Source organism: Prosopis cineraria, unplaced genomic scaffold (assembly GCF_029017545.1).
Source record: "Prosopis cineraria cultivar Desert tree isolate PC_DT_omini unplaced genomic scaffold, ASM2901754v1 PC10, whole genome shotgun sequence".
NCBI lineage: Eukaryota > Viridiplantae > Streptophyta > Magnoliopsida > Fabales > Fabaceae > Prosopis > Prosopis cineraria.
Genome location: NW_026555341.1, coordinates 6174124 through 6193584, shown reverse-complemented (window position 1 = coordinate 6193584; position 19461 = coordinate 6174124). Strand labels below are relative to the sequence as shown.

At 33.6% G+C, this 19461-nt stretch overlaps 2 protein-coding genes and 1 long non-coding RNA gene across 4 annotated transcripts; 1 reads left to right on the top strand and 2 right to left on the bottom strand.

The window, feature by feature from the left end:
• Positions 1-948: 948 nt before the first annotated feature.
• LOC129322664 (ATP-dependent Clp protease proteolytic subunit-related protein 2, chloroplastic) lies at positions 949-4687 on the bottom strand. Of its 2 annotated transcripts, none has more exons than XM_054968986.1 (9): positions 4460-4687; positions 4317-4363; positions 4136-4208; positions 3212-3332; positions 2954-3091; positions 2751-2867; positions 2028-2096; positions 1812-1907; positions 949-1327 (listed from the first exon to the last, which is right to left on the bottom strand). In XM_054968986.1, the coding sequence occupies exons 1-9, from the start codon at positions 4594-4596 to the stop codon at positions 1190-1192; spliced, it is 936 nt and encodes a 311-aa protein (XP_054824961.1). In that variant the 5' UTR covers positions 4597-4687; the 3' UTR covers positions 949-1189. The 2 variants fall into 2 exon arrangements, with proteins under 2 accessions (XP_054824961.1, XP_054824962.1); XM_054968987.1 differs by having other exon boundaries at positions 4317-4360.
• Positions 4688-11174: 6487 nt separating this feature from the next.
• On the bottom strand, positions 11175-14659 carry LOC129321527 (protein cornichon homolog 4). Its single transcript, XM_054967315.1, has 4 exons — positions 14289-14659; positions 13003-13184; positions 11651-11773; positions 11175-11553 (listed from the first exon to the last, which is right to left on the bottom strand). Exons 1-4 carry the CDS (start codon positions 14358-14360, stop codon positions 11520-11522), a joined length of 411 nt encoding a protein of 136 aa, XP_054823290.1. The 5' UTR covers positions 14361-14659; the 3' UTR covers positions 11175-11519.
• Positions 14660-16129: 1470 nt separating this feature from the next.
• LOC129284436 (uncharacterized) lies at positions 16130-17431 on the top strand. Its single transcript, XR_008586864.1, has 2 exons — positions 16130-16574; positions 17126-17431. It is a non-coding gene; the product is annotated as an uncharacterized LOC129284436 (long non-coding RNA).
• Positions 17432-19461: the final 2030 nt, after the last annotated feature.

Sequence of the window (19461 nt, the reverse complement as noted above, 5' to 3'; positions counted from 1 at the left end):
CTTGTGCTTGATTGACTTTGGAGGTTTCATCTTCAACTACTGTGACTGGTGGTGATCTTTTGATGATGTTGGATGACTCGTAGAAGTGTGTGAATTCACTCATGATGCGCTTCTACGTCACAACATTTAGATTCCTTCGCTCAACGCCAGCTGTGACGCTATACTATGCTTCTGCAGAATCAAGCTTCACCAAATCGCCTCCTTGACCTACCTTGCCGTTTCAATGTCTCTCTCTCTCTCTCTCTCATGCCTAGAAACCCATGAGTCAAGAGGGACACCTCATGCATCTCAGGTTTAGCTGCATCGCAGGGGCAAGCTGCTTCATCATGTGCACGTGAGAAGATGCTGCTACTTTCGATGGTAGATGGACTCTGGAGAAGAATGGCGAGAGAGCTTGAGGGATGCGATGGGTATAGGCAGATGCAAATTGGTTTAGTTTAGCCCAGGATGATGGTAAGAGCATGAGCATGATGAAAGAAATAGTTGATATTGTTGAGAATGGTGTTAGTGAAGGGAATAGAGGTGAGAGGAGAGAGGCGGATGAGAGGGGGAGAGGTGAGGTGTTAAAAAAAAATAAAAATGAAGAAGGCCCCTCAACAAGTAATTAATCCCATGATATGGAGAAATAAAATTTTAAAGTTGAAATAAAATTAACCCTTAATTTAATTTAAAATTAGTTGTGACTTTTTATGTAGACTTCAAACACATTTTTTTACCATTAACCCTATTTATTATAAAAGTTCATAAAAATCATAATTAGACTGAAGGACCAAATACGAAAAAGTCAAAATTAAAACAACTTGCCTTTCCGAATGTGCTGCTCAACTTCCACGATATCAAAGACATTTTCACTCCCCAATGAGAGGAGATATGACGAAAGCGGCCCTCAATCCGAAAATCCATTGGGAGTCAAAACGGGGAGTTAATTTAAATGATTTACAGCGGAAATGGAGCGTGAAACCTGATTCCCCGATGACTTCATGTTCCTTCATTCACATGTCATCGTTTGGCCAAAATAATTTTTTTAAAAAAAATTCAACGTCATTGATTAAGAATCTGCTAGCTCCTAGCAGCAATTCCTAACTGATGCAAGAGATTATACAAATCCCAGAAATGACGAAAGGAAAAAATATCCAGACATCGTGTTTCAGCAATATTCTCATTAATGTAATAAGGAAGCCACAAATTCCTATCCGAGGCCAGATCCTGCATCCTTGCGGGGCGCATCAGCCTTGATGCGAGGTGGCCTGACAATACGATCAATAAGCCCATATTCGAGAGCCTCCTGTGCATTGAAGCGTTTCATCCGGCCCAGGTCTTTGCTTATCTGAGTATATGCAATAACGTTAGATTTCAAGCCAATAAAACCAACGTCCCCAAATATAGGAACCATCAGATGAACACCCGAAAGACTAAGATTGACACGCTCATAAAAAGGATATAAACCATAAAAGTAACGAGTCATAGAAAACCAACGTTCTCAAATCTCAAATATAGGAACCATCAGATGAACACCCGAAAGACTAAGATTGACACGCTCATAAGAAGGCTATAAACCATAAAAATAACAAGTCATAGAAACCTAATATAGATTGGCAAAGCATGATAAGTTTACGCAGTGTGTTAAAGATTAATTAACTCTCCCCACAGAAAAGCTCAAGCTTTTCCATAGAACTCATTATTCTAGTTCAGTGCGTAAGTGGTAGGGCGAAAATGGTCATGAATATGGCAGAAAAAAACACCGAGTATGATCATGATGCAAGCTAGCAAACCTATTTATCTCCATATTTTTCATCATCGAGCAAACTCACCTTCTCAACAGGCTGACCTGTTTTACTTGCCAACTCATTGAAAAGATAATCTCTGATTCTAAGAAGCTCATTTGCTTCATTACGGATGTCATCAGCCTAGCCAAATTTTCGAATGTCAATCAGCTTCAAAATTTTAAAAAGAAAAAAGATCCCATTCATTGATTTAAAAGCTGATGAATGATGACAGCTGTAGTCTCAGAGTTAAGGCAGTCTCACCTGACCCCGGGCAGATCCTGCCGGAGACTGAAGAGCAATTCTTGAAAGAGGCATTGCAAAGCGGTTCCCCTTAAAGGAGTATAACATTAAAAAAGGATTAGTAGAATTTCAGTTGTCTTCCAAAACCTAGAGGTCAAAAGCCTCAACAAATGAGCATAGTTTACACACTGCATTGAAAAGAATATGAAATATGAATGTGAGAACACAAACAGGATTGGAGCCAGAGAAAAAAGGGAAGCTCGGGACTCAAAGTTATGCTATTATTAATAACTGGAAAGTAACTCCACATGTTACTCTTCTTTTTCTATTTGTAGCAATGGGACGATGAGTGATTGCAAACAATGTCGACATGTGGTCAAGGGGCATTGCACAAGGGGAAAAAAACTATCTCCAAAATCCCTATTCAATGTCATACTGCACAGCAAATAGAACTTTTCAAATGGGTGTAGTCCTCGCACATAGCCATGCATAGCCATGGGAGCAGAGAAAGGCAATTCTTCTGTTTTGGTTAAATACCTGATTTAACGTCTCTGTCAAAGGATTGGTACAGGTAAAAATTTATGGAACAGATAAAAACTCTTCTGTAGAGTAGTCCAACCATAAAGGTCAAGCCATATTAATTGTTTAAGTGGGGCTTTGGAATCTCCATCCATAAACCCCTCCATGATAGACAGGTCTTTAGAAAGTCACACTTAAGGGTCAAACACTATCTCAAATTTGTACCTTTTCCCCAGCGGCAAGAAGAAATGCTGCTAGATTATAGGCATAGCCAACACAATGGGTGGCAACCGGACTTTGCAAGCTCTGCATGGTGTCATATATAGCCATGCTTGGTGTAAGCTGCAATAAGTTGCAAATTTTAGCTCTCGTAACAAAATAAAATGGAGGGAAAAAGCATCAAAAATGTTGATTCATTGAAGACTCACATCCCCACCAGGACCATTAATGTACATATAGAGCTTCTTGGAATTATCTACACTGTCAAGATATAGCATAGTTGCCAGTATTTGGTTGCTAAATTCTTCATCTATTTCTTCTCCAATGAAGATAACACGTTCACGATACTGCATCCAAGAATTCAGTGGTTTTCTTTCAAAAACAAAGCAAAATATCAAATGCACACACTCACTCCAAAAGGATTAGGGAAATATAGAGGAATCTAGATGCCCGCATTAATAACTTACAAGGGCATTCCACAGATCAACCCACTGCCAGGTTCCCTCACCAGGCGTTCTGTAGGGAACTCTAGGGGTCCCTATGGGCATCATCTGAATTTGCGCCCTTGTTGCTCTGTGGTTTTTAGACCTGAAAACGTGAAAATTTATGCTGCTTGCATTAATCCATATACTCATGCAATAAATGACAAGAACTCTTGTGCGAGGAAAACCAGAAGAATCAAAAGCAGTGTGTTTTCACATTTACTTCACTCCTTTGGTCTTATTTATAGGGCAGAAAGAGAAGAAAAAGTTTAGTCTTATTTATAGGGCATTTGTCAATTTCCAATGCTTGTCTTTACATTTTCATCCTTATTAAATACTTTAAATAAAAATATCAGTAATAAGATTTAAGAATATTTATTAAGGGTAAAGGTGAAAATTTGTTAAATTTTAGACAAAATTAATGAAGTTTAAGGTTATTTTTTTAATTCCAGTAAAACATGTTGCAAGTGATTTATAAATAGGATCAGATTTAGTATTTTATGAAAACAAGGGATACAGAGAAATAAAATAAACCAGGAATACAGTAGCTCAAATGAACGAAGAGCAACCAGCCATCCACACTAAAGCTAGCATAGTAGCATACAAGGAGGAGGACACGGTTTCTTCCGACAAGGATTACGAGGCAAAAGAAAGGAAAGAGAGCCAAAAATATCTGTTCCTCCTATTTAAAGGTTAGTCTATCAGATGGAAGAATTCACTCCTAAGGCACGAACAATCTAATCTATTTCTTGCTGGTTAATGGTATTGAACGGAGGCGAGCAAACACCAGTTTTCCCCCCTTTTAAAATCAAAGCCTAGCTAAAATCCAGCAGAGCATTATACCACCGTCGCCCTCTAAAAATCAAATAGAAAAGAAGGGGAAGTGAGGTGCTCAGACCAGAGGATTACCGCCACTGGAGACTCTTGTGAACTTTTCCATAAAACTCAGCGGTCAAGTTGGGTTTCCCCGCTCCAAAAGGGCCTATAATTGCATTAAAATTATTATTGATTAAATCAATAAACGAGGCAAAATATGGTAGCAATCACGCAGGGATCAAAAACAAGTATAACGCAAAAGAAGTGAGCATACTTGCGGATTGGAGTTTCAATCCCGAATATAGCCTGGTCCCGCAACTGCTATTTAAAAAAAAAAAAAAAAGAACCCAACAATATCAATTGAATGCCAAATATAATTAGCACAAACCACCGCAGATAAAAGGATGGGGAGATAACCTAGGAGGAGCAGAAATCCGTTGCGCGGAAGCAGAGGTATAGGGTGCAACCGCCATTTTAAAATGAAGAGACGGAGAGCGATGAAGGAAGAACGAGGAGAGGAGTCCGGAAGAAAACTGGATAGGGAGGCCACTCATGTCACTGATCGGATCCAAACGACCCAACCTCGCCAATCGCCGTCGTTGCAACCTTGAGATGAAATAAAACGAAGAATCCCGTATTAAGTCATTCTCGTCCCATATTTTGTTTAATATTAAGTCATTCTTCTCCTTTATAAAAGAGGTTTCAATGATATTAAAATTTTAGATTAGAAAAATACGTATTAAATTTTGTCAAATTTGAGGAGTAATCAAAATGATTTTAATACTTCCTTCATTTTAAATTATAGAATATTTTTAAATGAAATTTTACATACTAATAAACTTCATTAAATATATTTAACAACTTTATCTTTTTAGAGTAAAAATATAAAATTTTCAAAATACTTATAATTTAATATATTAAATAGAGAGATAATAAAAATTAATTATAAAAAAGAAAAGATAATATTAAAATTGAAACATTTAATGATATATCAATTTACTTAAAATATTTTATATTTTAGGATAAAGAAATTTCTTAAAAATTGTTCTATAATTTAAGATGGAGGGAGTAATATTTTTGCCTACGCTTTTTAACAATAATAATAATTTTAATTTTAATTTCAATTTAATTATAAGAAATACATTATCTAAATATATATATAAAGTTTTTTTATGTTCACAACATAAGTTTAGTTTGTTATAAATTTTAAATATGGAATATTTATATTATTTAAATATATATTGAATAATATATTAATGAGTTTAATTAATAATATAAATATAAATATTTTAACTAAAGAATCTTGTGATTTGAAATTTTTATTTGAAGGACTTCGCTTCTCTCTATTTTTTCTTCTTTTCATTTCCTCTTCACTTTTTATCTCAATTATTGGATTTATTTTTCAATAGTTGAGATTTAATATTTTACAAAATTATTATTATATTTATTTTTTTATAAAATTTTACATTTTAATAATAACTTTATAAAATATTAAATTTTAACTATTTAAAAATAAATTCAATAGTTGAGATGAGAAGTAAAGAGCAAATAAAGAGAGAAGGAAATGGAGAGAAGCTTTCACTATAGATTTAATTGCATTTTAAATTTAATTTAACAGTAAAAAATTTAAATTAGGCCGCACCAGTATGAGATCGCTCAATAGTTTCATCATGAGCGGGTTTCAAAAGAAACTTACCAATTTCTTGTGGATAAGATCCGGTCTAGACTGAGTGAATGGAAAAGTAAATAATTTGGCTTTGGCAGGGAAACATACACCGGTAAACTCTGCTTTAAGTTCTGTTCCTGCGCACGCCATGCAAACTACTCCTCCGGTCTTCATAAGTCATTTTTACTAATTTTATTAATACTAATACAAAAAAATAAAAAAAATAAAAAAGTGTAAAATTTTAAATATACCCTTTATAACAATTTCAAAAAATAATATTATATTATTTTTTTTCTCTCAGTAATTTTAAAATTTTTTTAAATATTACTTAAAAATCTGTATCATAATTTATAAATGAAACTAAATAAATTTTTTAAAATGTTTTATAAATGTGATTGAAAGAATACATTGTTACCTGTTAATTGTTGTGAGGATATTGACAAGAGCTCCGGGCAATTCTCATGGGGTCCACGCAAGCTCACAGTAAGCGCCATCTTTTTGCTTGGGACATGGTTTGTGAAGAGAAGTGGGTAGAAGGCCTAGGTTTGAGGCATGCAAGATCTCTAAACCAAGCTTATCTCATGAAGATTGGTTGGAGCTTTGTAAGAAATCGGGATGCCCTATGGGTTAAGGTGCTTAGAGGAAAGTATAATTGTGGTGAAGATTTAATTCCAAAGATTGATGAGAATTGGGAAGTGCATGGGCCCTAGAACCTAGAGAGGGATTAAAGCCACTTGGAATCATATTCGGCAAGGGATAGAAATTGTGAATAGACAAGGACAAGAAAGAGACAGATGGCGGCTGGAGAAGCATGGAGACTTTACGTTGAAGCCTGCATATCAGTCGTTGCGTCCAAATGATTGCCAATAGGATGCCCTCTGGTCTTTGATATTGAAAATGAAGATTCCACAGCGCTGTCGGATGCAGTCGTCGTTGATTTGACAGGGCAGAATCATGACCAATGGAGCGAAGATAAGGTGAGGTCTTCATGCAACTGGTCTCTGAGATATTTGTCACAGCGAGAGGGAGGATGTTGTTCATGTGCTTAGAGATTTTGTGTGTGGGCAAAGGAGGTTTGGGATGCTTTGCATGCAACCGCAATTTTGACTACCTTCTGGACCCTTGACGATAAGAGACGGATTGACGCTAGCCTTCGCATTAAGAAAGATTCAGGTACAGGGCGTTGGAGCAAAGAGTTTGGAATGATGTGTCGGTTACTTTGGAAACGCAGGAATGAGCGAGTCTTCTTACAATAAACTGAATAGCTTACCTCATGTTTAGCTGAAGCTAACGGCATCCTGAGTTGTATATCACGAGCAAAGATTCAAGGTGGGCAGCTTGCAGTGGAAGAGAGGAACTCAAGGAGGATGAATGCACGGCCTGAAGCATGTGGCCGAATACTAGTGGATGAGGCCTTTTCGGCGCCCGTGTCCCGAGCCAGAGGTTGTGGAGGGGTAATTTATCTACCTTCTGGGCAATTAGCAGAAGCTTTTGCGTTGGGGTTACAAGATAGAGATCATGTGACAGCTGAGTTATGGGGTTACGCCGTGCCTGGGAGAAGGAGCTCTGGTCCGTTAAGCTATTTCGTGATTCTGCAGAAGCTATTGAGCTGAGCTGATTAGGATGAATGCTCATGATCTGCATGAAGACTGGGCGCTTATTCAAGAGATTAGAGGATTAATACAGCGAGAGTGGCAGTATTTGTGAAGATGCAGAATAGCGTTGCTGACTTCTTTGCCGAATATGCTTTGGGACAGGTGACTAGACTTCGAAACAGGGTGTGGAAGCTAGCATGCTGATGACGGAATTGGAGCCTGATTAGTGTTTTTGGTGTTATGTGTTTTCTTTCTTGTTTTTGTTTTGGCTTTCCATTGATTATCTGAAAAAAATGATAGTTTCATGTAAATTGAGAAAAATCGTAAATCGGCATTGCTTCATGCAAATATATAATTATATATTGATTATGCCCACTCATTCTGTAAGTAGTCAGTTTAAAAAAAAAATGTTGAAAAAAGATCCACATATCATTATCATTATTTTCATTAAAAAGTAAAACATTTACGATGAAAATTGAAACTGTAAAGTGGCGTGAGATTGTCATATGATGCTCCCATCACTTGCTTTCCATACCAGTTAGAGTTTGATAAAAAATAGATTTCACTAGGGGGTAGAAAAAGAAAAACGAAAAGAAAAGAATCTCACATTTTCCTTCAGTGCACTATTACAAAAAAATTTTTGTCACAATTGGAACTATTGAATTTTTTAAAGAGGTATTTATATTTTTTATCTATTCTTTTTCATATATACTTATGTGTAACTAGTTATGATTCTTTAGTTTTGTTTTAAATGTCTAAAAAATTTGACAACACAATTCTTTTATCATTTGATAAAATAAAAGGGATTTTTTAAAACTCAAAAACTTATAAGTTCAAGTATTATCATGTTTTAGGTTTAATTAATAATTTGTTTGAAATGGAACAATTTATAATTTAATTGTTATTAGTTTGTTTGAAATAAATATTAGTTACATAAATATTGTAGATAGATTAAATTATAAATATATGATGTTTTGTTATTGTTTCTAATTGCCTGATACTAGTAATTTTCATATTAACTAAGAGGTTGGGAAAGAAAATAAATAAAATATTTAAAAAACAACAACACTTTTTACACCATTTAAATAATACAGCAACTAATATAGAATGTATAACTTACTAGTTGTTATATGGATTTGAATTCAGTGATTGTACTTAATACAGACATTGAATGTCTGTACCATTTAACCCATTAAAATCTAAATCAATGATTATGAATTTATACTTCACTTAAAATTAATAAATGAGTGAATTTATTTTAATCGTTTGATTTATATTTTAATGATTTAGATGATACAGGTACTCAATACCTATATTAAGTACAATAACTAAGTTTAAATCCTTATTATACCAGTTATTGCATTAACTAGTGTAAATAAGTCTTTTTAGTAGTAGTGTTAGCTGCGATGGGACTGGTCATTGGCATTTTAGGATTGAAATCTGAATGCAACAGCTGGTGAAAACGTTAAGACCTATAAACCAAAGAATACAAGAAATTCAATCAGTATTGCAGCGGCCTAGTATTATTGAGTAATCATAGTAAAGAGAAGAATTGAGATTTGAGAAAGATAATCAAGAATTTATATTTAATTAAGAGCATTTGTACAATGATGAAATGGCTTTAAAATAAACTAATTTTAACTAATTTTTTTTGTTTATTAAGTCAATTGAAGATGAATTATAAGTGGCAACTGAAGTCGTACAATAGATTACCTTCTTTTCTTTCCTTTTCTTTTTTGGCGGACACAAGCTAAACTAAAGTGCCATCTCTACTTTACTTTTGAAGTAGAATTCAAAGTTGAAAAAACACTTGCAGAAGGGCTTGTTTAGCAACCTATTCTGAAAATATTTTTTTAGTTTTTCAGAACAAAAAAATAAAAAAATCTGTTTAATAATATATTTTTAAAATATATTTTAAAAAATAAAAAACCAAAATATTGTTCTGGAGAACAGAAAAATAAAAATAACTTTTAAGTGTTTTGAGATTATTGTTTTAGAAAAAAAGAGAGAATGAAAAAAACACTTATTTTTATTATTTTTTATTCTCAAAACATATTTTACAAAATACTAATTTTTAAAACAATAAAATAAAAATAGTTTTAAATAGCCTTAAAGTTTTATGCACCACTCAACTTGTAGAACAAAATTCGTGGAATATTTCTTGCATTTACAAATTACAAAATCACATGCCCATTGCACATTTTCCAATTAAATCCATGATTTTGTGAACTAGGTATCCTTTCCCCATTATTAATATTAATGCCTCGTTTGTTACAATAAAAAAGTTTTTAAAGAAAGTGAAAGTGGAGTTAAAAGTAAAATTAGAATTAAAAATATGTTTGGCATATTGATGGAAGTGAGATATAAAGTTTAATTAATATATCCATTTATAATGTGAAAAGACTTTAATGCTCTTGTCTAAAAAATCCCTAACCACTGCCCTGTTAGCTACAGCCACCCAGTTCCATCCAATCTCACAATCAAAGAAAATTGAAACCAAAAGGTCATCAGATTCATATGAGAAAAACAAAAAAGAAAATTGAATTAAAGAAATTGAAATGTCATAAGATGGACTAAGAACGAATGAAAAGATGCAATGGATTGCCTTGTTTTCTAAATCAGACTGTCTTGGATCATCAACTTTCTTTCCCTCTCATGTTCTTCATAGCACAACTCGCCGCCAAGGGAGATTGACTAGAAATCCACTTTCAAATGAAACAATCAAAGACATAGATTGAAGAGGAAATCAAACTAGAAATTGCGGCCCGTGAGTCTAGAGTCATCACACTTTGCCATTTTCCGTCGTCATCCTCCACTCTACTCTCTTCGAAGTTGAACTGGAAATGGTGGGTTGGGTCACCACCCTATGGTTGCTCCATCTCTTTCATATCTACATCATCACTGGAATCGATTGCACCATATTGAAAAACAAAGGGACGGTGGTGGTGATAGGTCACTGATCATTCTGAAACTCAATCAAGCTTCATTGCTACCGTCAATGGGAGCCATCAAGGAAGGAGGTGGGTCATTGGTTTCATCAAGGAAGGGGAGAGAAGGTGAGAGTTTGAAGGGTAAAGAGGGAAGTGGGTAACATGGAACCAAGTTCTATATGGGTCTTGGTGAAGTTAAGTTCCATCAATTTTGGTGGAAATGAAATCTTTGAAGAATTGAATTCTCATGCACCAAACATATAATTTTTGAACTTTTACTTCCACTTTCACTTCTTCAGCCTCACTTCCAGCATACCAAACAAGCTATAAGTGACTTTACAGAAGTTATATTTTATTTCATTCTTAATTGGTACACTAATCACTCGTAACAAATTTAATCACCTACACACTAAATTATATAAAAGATCAACTAGACATACCCTCCTGCGCTGCACGGGTTGTCCTATCATTTGTTTTCGCTAATTTCATTTCATATCATGTTGACTATATGGAATTAAACTGTGACAATACAATAACAAAGTAACTAACTTTTTAGCAATGTTCAACTTGAAAATTGTTAACGAAATTGTGCAATAACTTTTTAATGAGAATATCATTAACAGATTGGAAGGCTTTATGTTTTAAATTATTTCTTTGTACACAATATTAAATTCAATAACGCTTGTTTTAGGTGTTTTATTTTCTGCATGTATTGAAATCTTTAGACCGTCCATATTTCGAACTCTTGAAATTGCCACATAGATTTGCTCATTTGTGAACACTGCATCGGCAAATAAAGGCATTTAAGCGTTTCCTTTTTGTTGAAAGCCACCATTTTCCGGAGACAACGTATTTGATGTAAAATTTGAACTCATCCCGAGGAAATAAAATAAAATGGAATGAACAGCAGTCAATATGCCAAAAGTAATGAAATCCTCAGGAACAGAAAGCGAATTTTTAAATTAATGTGAAAACAATAACGAAATCCACAGAAACAGAATGGTCACTGGTTATAAAAGGAATTTCGTTATAAGTGCGGTACCATCCTACCTCTCCCTGAGATATTAGCTATATCCAATACATGAACGAAACTATAATTTAATAGATATATATATCCAACGTGCAGGGTACGATCTTATTTCTACAACCAAAACCCCGCAATTCATCAAAAAGTACAGGTTAAAGAAATAGTTATCTGCTCTATACCATACAGGTTTTGAAAACTTTGTTGCACTGGCTGGTGGTACTTCCAGATAGCATTCCACAATACAAGCAATCATCTTTAATTATTCATCGTCATCTAGTGACGTGTAGATCATCCTGCAGCAAAATATTCATTAAGAATAAGATCATCCTCCTTAATGCAGAGCTTAAAATTAATATAGCCAATCATAGGCCTATTTACTAGTATCCATACCAAAATATGGAGAGGAAAAGGATGAAAACGAGATAGAATAGCTTGATGAGCCGTTGTTTTTTCTCCCAAGAGAGTGAATTGAAAATCTCGGTAACATCAACAAGATGCTCTCTTCGCCTATACCTGATCAGATGAATCAAATATGTCTTAGCAGAACTCTATCAAGAAGAAGGAGAAGGAGAAGGAGAAGAAGAAAAGCCTTACTGGGACACTAGGACCACACAGAGCAAATTCCAGTGTATTGAGATATCAAGTTTGATTATTTATTTGCATAAAACAAGGAGCTTCAGCCAAAAAAACAAGGGTAAGACTTGTGTACTTAATCTTATATACTTAATATGCTTATATTCAATCAAAGTATGACAGGTGAATCTTAATGCATTAACTAAATTAATAAGAAGAATTTATTATAGAATAAATAATTTATAAAAGATCCTTGTGTCTTCATTTAATTGAAAATAAGCACATTAAGTACATAAGTTTTTTCCAAAGAACAATTCATCTCTGTCAATCCTATAACTAAAGTGCAACCATCTAAATGCTGTTAACAATTAGTGAAAGACAAGAACGCCATCCAATTGTAACTAAATGACAAATAAATAAGTAGATGTATATGAATTCTCCAACTGGGAACTGCTGCGTTCATTGGAAAGTAACAAATGGCTCAGTAGCTAACAATAGGTCTGTTTTCAACTTATTAACAGCTTCAAAAGCTGTAGTTATTCATTTTTCAGACATCGTATCTTTCCCTTAGGTAATGTGGTTGAAAACCATCAATAACATACAAATTGTAGTAATTAGCATGCTCATGGGCTCATCAACTCTGGATCCACAAATGGCTCAGAGCTAACAATAGGTCTGTTTTCAACTTTTTAAAAGCTTCAAGAGCTGTAGTTATTCATTTTTCAGACATCGTATCTTTCCCTTAAGTAATGTGGTCGAAAACCATTAATAACGCAAAAATTGCAGCAATTAGCATGCTCATGGGCTTATCAACTCTGGATCCATAAACCTTAACAAAGGTTGCAGCCATCAGATTGGTTTGTCCATGCCACATTAAGTTACTGCTTTTGCTAAGCAGTCACACTCACACTCACCCCTTCAAATGCTGCAGAATGCCAAGACCCAGACTTCAATAACTCTCCTTTCTCTCTTCAACCAGTGGCCATGCATGATTTCCACTTTAAACCCCCCACCCCGGGGGAAAGAAAAAAACCCAAAGCCCCCCAAAAAAAAATCCTCTTTTTATGCCACATTCCCCCTTCAAGGTTTCTTGGAAAATGAAAAATTCAGTCACAATATTTAGTAACAACAAATTTGCCCTGTTATTTGTAGAAAGGGAGAGAACTTACAATCTCACGTTGTAGTATAGGTATGGAGCACTGAAAAGTGACATAACCCAATGCCCTGTCACAAGGTAGAACAAACAGAGGACACCTTGCATGATAAACTCGGGGAAAACAACTCTGTTTATCCGGGATGAGGAGTCGTAAGGATTTATATAATCAAATTCTAGGTCAGCCAAACACATCAGCTGCAACAAATTTTAACCCATGTTAGCATAAAACAGAAAAGACCAAGAACAGACAAAATGTAATTGGGGAGGATTATGAAACAAACAATAGCCCTCAGAAGGCTCTTGAGCACAGACAGAGAAGTAACCAATGTGGAAATAGGAACACATTTAAGGTATAAATCACAGCACAAGAACTTAAAAGTTTCAGAAAAAATTGATTCTCCTGCCATTTTTTCTTCGTCTTAAACAGATTTCATCAGTACTTCCTCACCCTTTGACCCATCAAATTTAGCGTATGGACCTCTACCCAAAATTTGAAGAAGAAACAACATATGTTTATTTAATAGATATCGTATATCCGTACATATGCGATCACTCGTAGGAAGATCTTAATTCTGTACATACGTGCTCGTAGAAACACACAAGCTTCTATGTAGTAAAGAAATTGTTTATCTAATAGATATCCATATCCATCAGATTTGCAAACTGCAACAGACAATTCCAATTGTCTCTCCAACATCTTGTTATCAATTCTAACCTGAAGATATACACGGCAAACAGATTTGGACTAGCAAACATAGCTTGCAATAATGACCAGATACGATTCATCGTTGCCTGCTATGGAACTCTAGATTCCGTTGAGATCGCAATTCAAAATAACGGAGCGAAGTGATTTGAGTTTTCTATTCACAAAAAAAATAGCACCTTGATGGAAAAATTCTATCGTCAGGTGCAGTAATAATATTATTAATGAAGATTCCAATCACTATTTATATTCACCCTGTTGCGGTACCATCACCTGAGTAAGCAACCATGTTGTTTATGGCTGGTGCCAAATCATGTTCCTTATCTAAGCCAAAATGCTACATTTTGCAAGGAAATGTGGAATAGAGAGAATCTTTAGCCTGACTATTTTTCCTTGGGCGAAACTAATTGTCATCTAAATCCATAATTCAGATTAGCTGGAATAGCAATCTGGAACACCAACCACTTCAGAAAGAGGCACATAATTCGGATAATGCGAAGTCGAATGACGAATAATTTGCTTCAAATTTTAAAGATGGACGGACGTGAAGGAGTGGTAAATACATTTATATATAGCTAGGGTTTGTATGGATTGACCTGGTAGGTGACGATGACGAGTAAGGCAATAAGGAGAAAGAAGGAGATGAGCCACGCAAATAGATCAGCCATGGTCCTCCCTCACCTCCTTCTTCAACTCGTGCCCCCCCTCCGACTGCAATTCCAGCGGAACGCGGTGGCTTCGTGCGATGGGAAGTGCGCACGTTAGAATTGGTGCGCACGGTTGGCGATTTGAGTCATGAATAATGAAAACTGCGAACAAGACAAGAAAGTGGCCCGAGACAGCTTAAAGACGCTCAAAGCAGAATTCCAACCAGTCGGGGAAGCTGAGATTCCAATCCAAGCCAGGCAAGCCACTCCGTTGTTCCCCCTTCCCTTTTTGCTCTTTGAATCTTCTGTCATTCCAGGTCGTCCCCGAATAAATTATGTATAATGCGTCTTATTTATTTATTTATTTATTTTTGCCAGAATAATGCGTCTTATTTATTTATTTATTTTCGTCGGAACAATGCGTCTTATTTATATTTACTATTATTATTACTGTTTATTCGCATTTTTTCATTTATTTATATTATCTAGAATAATCATTTTCTAAATCATGTCGGATGATTTTTCATAAAAATTGTTATGTGATAATATAAATAAGTATTAAATAAATACTTAAATAAATCGAGTACACAATATTAATTATGATCTATCCAATAAAAGTATGACATTTAAATTATATTAGATATAATTTAATTATGATATTAATGATAATAAAAAGCGAAAATGTAATAAATTAAATGTATATTATGTTATAAAAATAAAATAAATTAAAAAAATATCACACAAAATTTTATTTATATTACTTGAATTATTTTAATTGGATAAATTAAAAATGATGCAGCGCATTCGGTCTATTTAAGTATCTCTCATAAATATTAATACTTTAAATCTAAATTCAATTATTCAAAATTCAGAATATATAATTGTGAATAAATATTGCATAATTTTCTCGAATCATCTAAAATATTTTTTAAGATAAGCACTGGGTTTTGTATACAAGCAGTTCATATTATCTAATCAATTTTGTTAGCATGCTTTAATATTGGCAGCTTAAGGTCAAATTTATTCGTAATCTTTTCATATTTCACCGAATATGTTTTAATTTGATATTTGTTAATAACTTCTGAATAACAGTTAAATATCCAGACTTGGATTTCCAAACATTAAATTGGTTTTCAAATTTATGAATGACCATTGCAATGTAATATCGTTCAATATATGGAATTTGATATTTTTCAATTCAAAAATGGAAAAGGTTTCAGCAAAGATATTGGCGGGATTAACTTGTAATCTGAGTATCTTTAGTTTTTAACTTAAACAAGTAAAATTTTGAAAGATTATATATATTAATTTTTAGATTTGTATAAATATGAATAAATATTCATCAATTTTTTATTAAAAAAAGTAATCGAAGAAATAAGTTGCAAAACCATGCTGGTGTCATTTTAGGGGAAACCCCCCCCCCCCCCAAATTTGACTAAAAATGTTTGGATGTGGTTAAAAAAAAAACATAAAACCTGTTTTTTGCTAACAATAGATCATTTATTTAAAATTTAAAATTTGGATTTTATAGCATAAAGCACATGAACAAATTAAATATATACAAAGGTGAAATGTATGTTTTTAATAGGATCTGCTAATTCTCATACACTGGTTGTCTCAAAATTATTGATCAAATTCAACATGTTCGACCAAACTCAAAACAATGGTTGAAACAGGTTGGAGAGATCAAGCTAGCATGTTTGGATTCCATTGTAACCTCAGTTAAAGTAGGGAAAACTGAAGTTAGAAGGTAAAATGATAAAATTATCTTGTTTGGATTAATAAGATCTTTCAACCTCAGTTGGCATGAAAACGTGCGTTGAGTTTAAAGCTGATTGCCCTGGCTTTTTCTTCTGCGCGTTCACGTTAGTGCCTCTTAAAATACATTTTCTGATGTGTTCTCTCTCTTATCTCCTGTAGCTGTGCTTAGCTTCCTGTGCGTGTGTTGCTTTTATTCCCTTGACCTTCCCATCTGCTCCAAAACACACACAGATCTTGCATAAAGCTCTACACACCAGATCTGCCTCCTTCCGTTAGTCATTTACTCCCTCCGGCCGATCTCCAGCTCCAGTCATCTGCATCCAACCGATCTCCAGCTCATTGCCGTCCTTTCTAGCGTCCACCGTGTCCTTGCTTCGGAGTGCTTCTTCTTCCCGTCGCCTCTCGATCCTACTGTGTCCATCGGATCTACACTTCCCATCGCTGGATCTGCTCTCCATCGCTTGTCTTTGTTAAGTAATGTCATTATTTTTTCATCTCCTTCTTTGCTTCCTTCCTTTCGTGCCTTGCTCCTCGTTTTTTGAAGACTATTTTTACTAAGACTATTTTTGAAGACTATCTTTACGTTCCATCCCCTGTTTTGTTTACGTTAGATCAGAGGAAGACCTGGCTTTCTTTTCTTCTAGAACTCAAGTTGTTGGTCTTTATTTTCGTGGCTTATCGTCCTTTGCTATTCCAGAACTTATCTGTACTTGGTCTCCTCTTTATTTTCCATCCCCTGTTTCGTTTATCTTAGAGCAGAGGAAGAGCTGTTGTTATTTTTTTACTGGAACTCAGTTGCTGTTTTCTATTTTCTTGATCTGTCGTGCTCTACATCTATGGATAGGAATATTTTTATGTTCATGACTTTGCTTCCTCGCTTTGTCTTCCTTTCACGTAGTAATATACTGAACATACATGAACAAGAATATGATTGTGTGACGATATATATTTGGCACGGGCATTCGCATTCCTATCTTTTAAGGCCATGTTAGGATCAGCGGTCCAAAATAATTTCTTTCTTCCAGGCATTCTCTTCCCGAATGTCGCGTTTTGATTACTTATATTTTATATACCTCTCGACTCAAGACTGCTCGTGCTTGTCCTCGTGTGGCGTACCAATCGGAGATACATGGAAAGGGAGATGCCAGCCTACAGTAGGGACCGGGAGTGGGTCTTAGTTGTCTTCACCTTTAATTATTAAATAACAATATTAAATGTTAGTGATTGTTAATTATTAGTTGATCAATTGAACTGAAGAGAGTTGGGAGGGGCATTCTGGCAAGTCTTGAACCGTACTATATCCAAATCATCAACATATTTATCTTATGTTTGGATTATGTTTTCAAGATTATATGTTTAGATTGTCAATTTTTGAGTAAAAAATAAATATAATTAGAAGGAATATATTCTCTTGTCTTCATTATTCCTTGAGAAAAATTAGTCAAGAATATTTATAATGTATGTATATATATGCCAGTGCATAATATTTGTCGTAACACCCTTGAAAAGGAATCTCAGACATTAGTTTTATTCTTTTATTGGTTAATATACAATCAAATTTCGTGGGGTTGAGTCCAGAATCTGTTTTCTTGATATTCTTTTATCGATTAATATTTTCACCCAGTGCATAATATTTGTTTTCTTAATTTATTCTTTTAAAGTTTAAAGATTCCAAAAAATACAAACATGCTTATTTAAGATTTAATATTTAAGATAAAAAATTCATGCTTATTTTTACTATTAAATATCTCAACTGGCTTTTGAATTAAACCATCCAAACGAATTTCAGTTTATCTGACTGACTTTTAAAAAAAATGGTATCCAAACATAAATCACATTACATCAACTGACTTTTCTTTTAACTTCAGTTTGCTAACCTCAGTTGAATTCTAACCTTAGTTATAAATTTTTTAATCCAAACACACACTATGATAAGTCACGGACAAACAAGTCCAGCCCAATGTGAAAAGGCAGCGATTTGATGCAGATTCACTGCTTTATCAAGTTATCATGCCTGTGATCGGTAACAATTAACCAGTTAATAATTAATAATCAATAACCAACTAAATGGCCTATTGTTCAGCTCATGACCAACGCATTTGTAGATGCTATATTTTTAAAAGACATATTTTAACCGTTACAAATGAAAAGCAATTATCTAAGAATAGAAGAAGAGAAAAAAATAAACAAGACTGATTGAAAAACGTCACATTTTAATTTAAAATTTTAAATCTTAAATTTATAAATTCTTTTTTTCATTATATATTTATTATTAAATTTAATTTTATTTAATGTGAGACCTTTTACATTCTCTTATATTCACTTATATTTAGACAAATTAATATTAATAAATTTTCTTGCTTACCTTTAGTGATCCCTTGAGTTTAAAAATCTATCTATCAGAAAAAAAAAATTGAATTAACTGGGCAGCTCATTATTATGTACGCTTGTCACTAATTTTCAATCATTCCATTCGCATTGCATTGGGAAGTTAACAAATTGATAGGCGATATGGTAATTATCGTCTAGCTTAAAATTACGTACGTAAGTGGCACCACCACTGACACAGACATCGAAGTCTCAGCACTCCACATTATTTATAAAAATAAAAAAGAAAAGAAAAATTTAGTATCCGCAGGGATTTCTGTGAAAAAAATTGAAAAAAAAAACGAATAAAATGAATTTTTTTATTATTTGAAAAAATTTCAGTGAAAACCCTTAGACTAGGAATAATTAAAAGAGAATCTTGAATTTATGAAATTTTATTGTAAATCTAAGGTATTGAATTGAAATTAAAATTTTATGAAAAATGATAAAGTTGTCCCTGTTTAATTTAAAGAGAAAATAAATTTAACTAGAAAAAATGAATTATAAATATGTAAAGTTACGAACAAGTAAAGTAGAATAATAAATAATAATTTAAAAGATAATGAATAACATATAATATAGATATGAACAAGTCGTATTAACATAAAAGCAGCATTTAAAATTGGTTCAAGCAAAAATATTATAATAAACAAATGAAGTATGATAATGAACGATAGCTTGAAGGGAAATGAATCACATAATAAAAAGAGGATACGAACAAATCATGCTAATATGAAAGTAACACTTTAAATTAATTCAAGTGAAATTATTATAATGAACAAGCGAAGTAAAACAATAAATAACAATTTAAAAAGTAATCAATAATATATAATAGGAATACAAACAAGTCATACTAGATAATTTTAATAGAGAGACGATCTTGTCATTTCTCAAAGAGTTTTGATTTCAATTCAGCAAGTGAAAATTTTCCCATTTTATGTTGTTAGAAACTCAGAATAATATAGTTGAAAAATATTCACATTAATGCTAAACA